The sequence below is a fragment of the Vipera ursinii genome (assembly GCF_947247035.1).
Source record: "Vipera ursinii genome assembly, chromosome: 3".
Taxonomy (NCBI): Eukaryota; Metazoa; Chordata; class Lepidosauria; order Squamata; family Viperidae; genus Vipera; species Vipera ursinii.
In genome coordinates this window covers 147,220,049-147,230,767 of record NC_139516.1, presented here as the reverse complement: position 1 = coordinate 147,230,767, position 10,719 = coordinate 147,220,049, and the positions used below count along the sequence as shown (strand labels likewise).

Here is a 10,719-nt window from a genome sequence, read left to right as displayed (position 1 = left end):
TAGCCAGCATCTACAAACACAAAATAGACAATTGGCAGCCAAAAGTTTCTTTTAAAATCAATGCAAATATAATACAAATATTTCAACAAAAACCTATTTGTTATTTGCCTAGTGGGCATCCTTCCCTTTCAAGGGAATTCATATATTACACTGTAATAACGTTTAACCCAATGGCTTCTAAATGTGCTGAGACTAAAATTCTCAAAAACACCACCAACACATCTAGAGGAGGGGTTCCCATCCCCCAGTCCATGGACAAGTACCAGGCTGCAGCATGCCAGCAACTGGTCCGCACAAACAAGCAAAGCAGGCAGCACACAAAACCATGCACCCTCCGGTCCACGGAAAAACTTCTCTCCACGGAACTGGTCCCTAATGCCCAAACGGTTGGGGACCTCTGATCTAGAGGATACTAGTTAGTGACGGTTGACAGAGAATATTTTGTGTGGGCTAACTGGGTTAGACCTGTCTCCAAGTTATTTTGTACAACTGAATGTACAGCACATAAGCCTAATATTCTTTTATTTGCTTTGAAAATACAGAAAGAGGATGGTCCATATCTCAAACAAAACTGATTGATCATATTTGGAATCCCGTTAGGCCTTATTATAATTAAGTGTAAACTATAAACCTTAACAAAGCACTAAGTTCAAGAATAATAATTTCTTGACTATTGTGTAGTTTATTTCTTATACTTATCTATGCTTCCATGTTTCAAGTGCCCACTTTCAAACACTGCTTAAGCTTTCTGTTTTGTGAAGAGCAATTAGCAAGCAACATATGTTATCTTAAGCTTGTAACAACATTTAAAAAGGTTCCCTATTATATCAGTTAATCCTCTTTTTTATTAGTGTGTCTGTCTTTGAATGTAATATGAATGTAAAATGAAAGAGCCACTGAACTGAACTGAAACATTTCTCCCAATAAATTTGAGAGTATTTTCTCTTTATTTTTGTTTTTCTTTTGTGTTATTGCCAAGGAAAATATCTGGATTCTGACTTATACTAGAGAAAAGACTATACACATGTGAGTTTTTCTCTCCTTAACGGCGCTTGGGAGCATTCTTGCATAATCCACCAAGATTTGAGAATGTTATTCTACTGACCATATAAGACCCAACTCTGCATGTTTAAGCAAGGTCATATAGGTAGATGCTGAGCACTTGCAAGGTTAGGCCATAGACAAAAGACTTTTCTGAGTCTCATTTATTGTAGCAACAGACCATAGCAACAGCTTAACTTCATAGCAATGGTGAAGTGCTCACACAGTTTTCCTGAAAACCAGAGGGCAGAACTACTTGTTCTACTTTTCAATCTTGTTTTACCCATGGGCTGCACTTCCAGCCAAGCAATTATCAAGGAATCGGCATCCAAGAATCGGCATCATGACAGAGAAACCCCAAACCAGGTAACACACTCTTAAATCTTCTCTCTGCTTCCACTACTCAATGAATATTTCTAAGGTCAGTGTTTAATTTCCTTTTACATTGAAGATCACTGGAAAATGTGAGAGAAGTTTGAAATGTCCATTTTGTTTACTTATATTCTTGTGGAGCACATTGAAGACAAATAACATGCTGTGTCCTTCTTGCACCTGATTTCTAATAGGAACCACCTGAGAAATTGTCTTACCCCTACCCCCAATCACATTGACCCATGCCACCCAGTCACCCAGGGAATGTATGTTACAGATCCTATTGATTAAAACATATGATTGGCATGGCCCAGAAAGAGAGCCTTCTCTGCCATTGCCTTCTTTGGAATATTCTCCCCTCAGAAGTGAGTCAGGCCCCGCTCTCCTCATCTTTCAGAAAGGTGTGAAGACCTCCAACTTGTGTGTAGCATGCAACTCGTGTGTGTGTGTGTCTGTGTGTGTGGTTAGCAGTTTGAAGGTGCTCCCTCTGCCTTTTAGCTTTTAATTTATACTATCTTTGTTTTTAGTTGGCTCCCATTTTATTGATGTACTTCATAGGGTGGTCTGGTGGCCCAGTGATTAAGACGCTGGGCTTGTTGGCTGGAAAGCTGGACATCCGTGTTAAAGACCCAAGCTCCACCTGATGGAGTGAACTCCTGTCCTTGCCCCAGCTCCTGCTAACCTAGCAGTTCGAAAGCATACAAATGTGAGGAGATAAATAGGTACCACTTCAATGGGAAGGTAACAGTGGTCCGTGCTGTCACACTGGCCGCAAGATCACGGAAATCTCTTCGGACAGCGCTGGCTCAATGGCCTTTAAACAGAGATGAGCACATCCCCTGTAGCTGGCAACAACCAGTGAAATAAAACCTGCAGGGTTTCCTTTCACTTTATCTTTTACTGTATCTTTTTATGGATTTTCAAAAATACTTTTAGCTGCAAACTACCCAGAGTCACTCTGAAAGTGAGATGGGCAGTATCTAAATTTGACAAATAAATAAATATCCCTAAGAATCCCCCAGGTAACTTCCAAATTAATTAATTCCACTAAAAAATCCTACAGTACAGATAGTCGTCAACTTTCAACAGTTCACTTAATGACTGTTTGAAGTTACAATGGCACTGAAAAAAAGTGATTTATGACCATTTTTCACACTTATGACCATTGCAGCATCCCCATGATCATGTGATTTACATTCAGATGCTTGACAACTGACTCACATTTATGATGGTTGTCCCAGTATCCCGGGATCATGTGATCACCTTTTGCGACTTTCTGACAAGCAAAGTCAACGGGGAAACCAGATTCATTTAACAACTGTGTTGCTAATTTAACAACTGTAGTGATTCACTTAATAAATGTGGCAAGAAAATTTGTAAAATGGGGCAAAATTTAACAAATTTCTCAACATAAATTTTGGGCTCAATTGTGGTCATAAGTTGAGGACTACCTGTATTTTGCACTCATCACCACTGTAACTGAGTCCATTCACCTTGTTGTTGGGAATCCTCTCCTCTTTCCCTCCATTTTTACCAGCATTAGAGGCTTCTCCATGGAGCTAGAGATTTGCATAATGTGTCTTAAGTGATATAATTTGAGTCCTTTGTGTCTTGAGTGAAAATTCTGAGATGACCCATTTGTTTTCTTGGCTAACCATGGTATTATCAGAATAACAGAGTTGGGTGGGACCTTGGAGGTCTTCTAGTCCAACCCTCCGCTCAGGAGTTTTGTCCAACACCAAATTTCAAAAGCACCAATAGTCTTTCTATCCTGCTTCTTCAAACTCTACTACTACTACTACTACTATTATTATAGTTCATTGCAAAGTCAGCCACATATTTAGACTGGAGTTGGCACTTTTATCCATCTATTGAGTCCTTCCCATATCCCTTAAGAATTGTTTTATTATCTCCTTTCCCTGTTCTAGTGGTTATCTTATTCCTATAACTAAAGGATATTCTAGGCCATTAAGCACCACTACAATCTAGAAGCATCTCAAGACACTATATTCTTATACATTATTGTAAGAAACGGCATATGAAAATTATGTTTATGAAAATGAACACTGGAATAAAGTAGTCTTCTTGTTCAGTCTTGCCTACTTATTCCGAAGTCAGTCTTCAGGTTTTTGTCTTATGAAAAATCTGTTACTGCTCTCCCCACAATATAAATATTGCACCTTTTTCTCCTTAATAGATTTTTTTATGAAAAAAAAAATTGTAGTGAGTCTGACTTTGTCTTCTACTGCCAAAAAACTCTGAATGGGGGCAAGGCAATCTATAGGCTACTAAAAGTCTCTTTACCATAACCTTTAACTGGCTGAAAAAGTGCATCATAGGGCTACAATGTTTGAACCAAAGTACCTCAAATGGGCTAACTTACAGAAAGTGTCTAAGATTTAGGACACAGGACTCTCAAGGAATTGAAATTTGGCAGATTTTATAAAACATTTTATGGTATAAAGGTTTATACAAAATGTCATAAGACATTTCCTGTTCTGTAGTTTGACTGCGCTGTACATTTCAACATGGGCTACTTCCAAGGTAGATATACTGTATCTCTGAATGTATCCAAAATAATCACGTTGCCTGAGCCAATTCTTTCTGGAAAAGGCAGGGCTATCTATTATTTGGAGCCAAACTACGGGGGGCTTTCTGGGCAACAACCAGCACAGAGCTTAAAGGACAGCACAGAGCTTAAAGGACAGGTATCATCTGTTCATGGCAGCAAATTGTATCCCAACAGATATGGAAAAAGCCAAGTTAGGGAAGTCAGCAGTCAATCATCCCGCCCAATCTCTTAGCCAACACTTTCTGTGTGCATGCAGGCACACAGAAACACATCAGATGTTGTATATGTACAAATGATGCTGTAATTTATTTTTTAGGCTAGAGAGAAAATATTTCTTGGCACAGATAGCCTGGGCTCACAAGGTGAGTCAACAGCTGCAGATGGTTCTTGTGAAAGAGGCTTGCCAGAAGATGGAATGAAGGGATCCCAGTCCATTACAGAAGAGACCAAAAGTCAACATATGGGTGTGTGTGATAAATTATAAAAGAGGGCTGTTTCATAGGGAGATGAATGACTTATTCAAGAACCATTATTCTGGGGTATAGCTATATTGAGTACGTATTTCTTGCATGATTGGCATAGTTTAGAGATGAGGCCTTGTGATATACTGTAAGACATAAAATGCATGCCCAGCTGTCTCAGATCTACACCTGGGCTTCTGTCCCATCTTTGTCCTTTCTGTGTCCTTCAATTTCTTTGCGTATTAAAATCTGCTCCACAGATACACATTGGCAGGCATTCCAGCATAATTCTTGAGATGGGCATGGAAAGGGTGCTCTTCGGCAGAGTGACTGGTGGGTTACTATAGCAGCAAACTATGTGAAATTGTTAGATTGCCAGGCTATCAGTATTGCTGATGAGCTATATGTGCACAAACTGCAACACAGAGAAGAATAAGCAATAGCACTTAGACGTATGTACCTCTTCACAGTGCTTTATAGCCCTATCTATGCAGTTTACAGAGTCAGCATATTGGCCCCTCCTCCCCTCCAACAATCTGGGTCCTCATTTTACCGACCTGGGAAGGCCAATGAGGATCGAACCCCTGGCAGTCGGCAGAATTAGCCTGCAGTACTACATTCTAACCACTGTGTCTCAGGGCAGTAATGTACAGGAAGATTAAGCAAAACCAAAAGTAGAAAAACTACAGCTGGGCAATGTGGATAAAAGTGTTTAATTACATGCATATATAAAAGAGTGTTTGCATTGGCTTGAAAGTTTCATTTGCTAGTTACTTCTACTATAAACCAAACTGTCTGGTAGAAAGGGTAAACAAAATTAAGATTTTTTTGGTGGGCATGGGAGGAAAGGGCCATAAAACTATAGCAACCTAAAAATCCAAATTAGCTGAATTAATAGGAAAAAAGGTTATGATGTAACATTTTTTAAAAAATGAACTCAAAATATATTTTAAGGCTATTTTGAGATTGAAGGGAAGAAAAAGAGATGATTCCCAAGAGTACTGTGATTTATATTTTTCTCCTTTTTCTAACTCTTTCCCTCATGCATTCAAGTATTCTAAGTGAAAATATGCTAATTAATATTCATTTAATTAATTTGAGTGATTGAAAATAGGAACGAAAAAGCTGATTAATCATTCTCTCCCTCCACTTAAAAATAATTCAAAATATTTAGGTGCCATTAAATCACTTAGCAAGCTAGAAACAGAAAGACAGACATCATCAGACATTTTGGAAGAACTTCAGATGCAAGGAATAATCAAGACTTCATGCCCAACCACTAAAAACAGAACTGCAGATGATGCCATGGTAAGGATTCTTCAAAATTAGTTCAGTATACTTTAAGTTTGAGATGATGTTTTGAATGTAACCTATGAATTACTCCAGAAATGGATCTTTCTTCTATGTGACAGAATTGATGTTTTTCTGAAGGTTCCATTTCTGCCCAGTTTCTCCTTAAATATGAAACTCTTCCCAAAACAGCTTTGTGATCATTTTTTTCCCCTTTAAAAATACAGTTCCTGGGAAGTTTGCAGACTTTCAATTCCATGCCAAAAACAGGGAAAAGAATAGGTTGGCCTGAATTAAAAGCATGCTGGGGGCACGGTGGCCTAGTAGTTAAGATGCTAAGCTTATCAATCAGGTTTGCAGTTGAAAAGCTAAGTACTGTATGATGGGGCGAGCTCCCATTCTTGCCCCAACTCTTGCCCACCTAGCAATTCAAAAACATGCAAATGCAAGTAGATAAATAGGTACTACTTTGGTCAGGAGGAAACAGCATTCTGTGAGCCTTGGTGTATAGTCATGCTGGCCACATGACCACGGAAGCATCTCTGGACAATGCTGGCTACCTTGGCCAAGTAACAGGGATGAACACTACCCCCTAGAATCAGACACAACTAGACAGGGGAAACCTGTATCTTTACCTTTAGGAAATTCTTCCAGCCTACTTCATGCTAGTACTAACCATAAATCTCCTATGAATTCATTTCCTGAGACTGAGGATTAGCTGATTAGTATGTAGAATGGTATACTTGAACACCCACTTTACAATGCCTTGGTAAGGCCACACTTGGAATACTGCATCCAGTTTTGGTCACCACAATGTAAAAAAGATGTTGAGACTCTAGAAAGAGTACAGAGAAGAGCAACAAAGATGATTAGGGGACTGGAGGCTAAAACATAAGGAATGGTTGCTGGAATTGGATATGTCTAGTTTAATGAAGAGAAGGGCGAGGGGTGACATGATAGTAGTGTTCCAATATCTAAGGGGCTGCCACAAAGAAGAGGGAGTCAAGCTATTTTCCAAAGCACCTGAAGGCAGGACAAGAAGCAACAGATGGAAACTAATCAAGGAGAGAAGCAACCTAGAACTAAGGAGAAATTTCCTGACAGTTAGAACAATTACCAGTGGAACAACCTGCCTCCAGAAGTGGTGAATGCTCCAACACTGGAAGTTTTTAAGAAGACACTGGACAGCCATTTGTCTGAAATGGTATAGGGTTTCCTGCCATCACCATTAATGCAGATTGTTTACAATGATCACTGGGTTGATGTGCATACTGTGTGTCATTGAACCAAAAAATGTAAAGGTGGTGAATTGAGAAGAGCTAATTTGTGTGATTAAGGATAAGTGAATGACATATGACTACAACTAAGAGGATTAATTTGAAAACGTTTGATAAACTAATTAAGAACAATAGGTAGATTATGCAAAGGGAATTGCTGTCAAGCTTATCATTTCACAGAAATGTTCAGATTGTATTATTGATGTTCCTCATTATCAAAATAATTGTGCTGGTCTGTGACAGTAATAAAGATCGGATTGAATTGAACTGAAAAATATTGTGCAAAATAGGTTACTTGTGTGCTGATAGCAGAAAAGAAACAAACTGGAATTTGCCAGCAATTGTCATGCCATGAGAAGGAAGTGACGAATTTCTTCACAGCACTGTCCAGTCTATGAAACACCATCGTTATGACCAAAAATGAAGCATCAGTCCATGTTACATTATCACAAAACTCAGATGTGAGGAAAAAAACCAGAAAGCCGAAGCTTCAAGATTACAGTTTTTTTGAGATGTAGATGATGTTATTCACATGGATTTCCTGAGCTATTAGCTCAGACCATTATGCTGTAATAGTCAAAATTTTAAAACAACAATTAAGCAAAGTTCTGAAGGATAGGAAGGAAATTGTTTTGTGGTGTGAAAACAACAGACCTCACACCTCTTAAGCTACCCAAGAGGCAATTGCAAAGCTGAATCTTATTGTCTTACACTATCCAATACTCCATCCAATTTAATGTCATGCAAGTTTCATCTTTTCCCAAAACTGAAGTAAAACCTTCATGGGTATCTATTTGATTAACATGAAGAGGTGGAAAGGATTGTCAGGACCTGGTTGAAGAGACAAAGTAGCAAATAACAATGATTATTTGGAGAAATAAATACAGGTAACAAAAGAGGTTATCTCAAAAATAATTTTCCTGGTTCATGTATTAAAATATCCCTATTTAATTAAAGTTATGTAAGTGGTGGCATTACTTTTTATTCAACCCTCATAAATATCACTGAGTATCTATGGAGAGTCTCACTCATCCAGGTCATAGTTATCCCAAAGTTGCTTCTTCATGAGGCAACTGGACTTTCTTTGAAGACTCAGAGAATTTACATTTTCATGTAAATATACAGAGTAGAACAGCCTGTTTTCTTTCAAAATACAATATCCCCTTCACTAATTATCTTGCATTTCCACAGCTGGTACCAGCAGAAAGGACAATACAAAAACCACCAGCCAGACTGGAAAAGCTAGAACTTAAACAGAAGAAATTGCATCCTTTATCAATAGAACACCCTGAAAATAAGGTAAAAAAATACATTAATCTACCCCACTTTACATTAACATTTGCATATCTAGTAATCAAGGATACATTAAACAGGGAAGGCCCTAGGCCTAGACTGTCCTAATCCTCAGCAAGCATGTTATAAGATGCTGTAAAATACATCCCCAGTTTTATTTACTGAAGATTGTAGAACTGGATGTTTTCAATAGAAAAGTGACTCAGCTCTGCTTCTGCATACATCTGAATCAGAAGAATGTGTACATATTCCAAACCAGTGCCTGGATGAAGTGATCAGTAGAAGAGGGCAATAAACTGGGAATGATTTTCAGTAAGTCAGAGGTTTTTGGACTGGGTGGGCCCAAGTTTCAACAAAGGGCAGTTGACTTGCTCTAATGAGACTGCACTCCTAGTCAGTGTGGAATGTGAGAGCCAGGTTGCTGACTGGGCCTTGAGGATGCTCTTTGCGAATCAAACAACAGCACAGAGTGCCAGTTACCAAGTCAAGGTCAACATTTTGATTTTAACACGCAAGGCCCTGAATAGCTTGGGATTGGCATATTTGTCACACACATACTTTATCTGCTGTTATATCACTAACATCAGAACTACTGAATGCCATCTAGGAGATGCAGGTTTCTGAGATGTTCTCCATAATTCAGAAGGCTCTAGCCTCTGAAACTACAGAGCTGTTTCCTATTACTATTTTAAAGCATCTGTTGAAACATTCAGCCAGGCTGCTCTGGCATGAATGTTGCAAGAAAGCTTCCTCTGTATTTTCATTATGTTTTAATTTTCATTTAAGATTACTTTTAAGATGTTGTTTATTGTATATTTTACTGCTGGTTTGACTGAAAATGCTTCAGAAGAGAAAGTTACGTAGAAATAATTTAACTAGATTAAAATAAATCAATAGATGGAGATCAGGTTACGCTCTTTCTCTGTAACTCCACTAAGTATTCTCACAGTCTGACTCCATCCATATTAGTAATTTCTTAATTAGGGCCAGTTTTGTGTGTGCACGTATGTATGCCTGTGCACAAGTGTGTGTTTGACGCTCAAAAATGTGTTATGCCCTAGCCTAAAGACTTGTCTCTTTTTAGACAAGAGAACTGAAAAAGGAATTGCTGACTGATAGATCATCGCCAATAATTCCTCCTGAAAAGAGAGTGCAGATAGGCAGTTCTATAATTACAACACCTCCCAATAGTTTTCAATTGCCACCCTTAAGTCTGGGGACAGAAACTTGGACAGAGAAGGAAGAAGTGGATGAAAATATAAACAACGGTTTTGAGGATTTTACAGTGGTGGAATCAGACATAACTTATAATACAATTCATGGAGTATTTTAATCACCAACATTTGTATGAAACATTTTGATCTCTAACCAATTTAATTTAATACTATTGCTACCAATAAAGGCTGCTGGACTCTGAAATATCGGATATTCTGTTTTCTGAGCTGGCCTAAGGGTTTTTCCTCTCCTTCTCTTTTTTAAATTTTAAAACAAAAATAAAATGCAGTTCAAGGCTGTGCCCTGGATTTGCTTCTGCATTAGCAAATCTCAACCGAAGGCCCACAAAAATGCCATGAAAATTAATCTTTGCCCCATGGAACTCCGGCTTAGCTTTTTTTTAAAATAATAAAAAATAAAAATGTTTGTGCCATCTTATTAAAAGAAATGATGCTACCCGCCAGATTTTAAGATTTTTTTTCTTTGTGGCCCATCTGAAAGGGGAAGGACAATCAGGTTTTCCTACTCTTTCTTTCAGAGATATTTTATTTGGAAAAGCTGAAAAATAAAATCAGGGAAATTTATACATAAACCTGTGCTATATGATGAACAACCAAATTATGTATACTGTGCTCAGGGCTTTTTTTCTCATAGAACGCTCAGAACGGAGTTCCGGCACCTTTTTTGGATGGAACCTTGTAGGATAGGCAGGGTGGGTTGTATGACATGTGTGAGTTCCGGCACCTTTTTCTTTTACAAAAAAAGCACTGACTGTGCTTCATCTGTGCATGTGTGATCTCTGGGCCAAGCTAACCTTTGCATTCTCCCAGTGTAACCATTATTACAAATAGCACACATATGAATATCTATCGATGGGACTGGTTAGTATTCAGTTGGCACTATGTCCATCACACAACCTGCATTCCAGGTAGGGAATGTAAATCTCCCTGGCTGGTTTCTCTGTTGACCAAACAATCAGTACGTGCCTTTTCTTTTAGTTCTTCCTTCCTCACCAGTTCCTGTGATTTTCCTTTGCTGCTTGCAAATATGGAAGCTTTCATACACCCCTTTCCAATGCTATATCCTTTGAAAATATTGCAGATATCCCCCTCACTCTTTTCCCTATTTTACTGCAACATCGTTGCTCTAATGCTATAATAATCACAGCAACAGAGGACTAGGTTGTTCTTTCATTCCT

General features: G+C 38.4%; 1 protein-coding gene across 1 annotated transcript; it reads left to right on the top strand.

Moving 5' to 3' along the window:
* Positions 1 to 1,326: 1,326 nt before the first annotated feature.
* STMND1 (stathmin domain containing 1) lies at positions 1,327 to 9,639 on the top strand (the record flags this gene model as incomplete). The annotated part of the gene is made up of 5 exons (XM_083360702.1): positions 1,327 to 1,407; positions 4,302 to 4,449; positions 5,621 to 5,754; positions 8,205 to 8,312; positions 9,391 to 9,639. 5 exons carry the CDS (start codon positions 1,327 to 1,329, stop codon positions 9,637 to 9,639), a joined length of 720 nt encoding a protein of 239 aa, XP_083216828.1.
* Between the last annotated feature and the right edge of the window lie 1,080 nt (positions 9,640 to 10,719).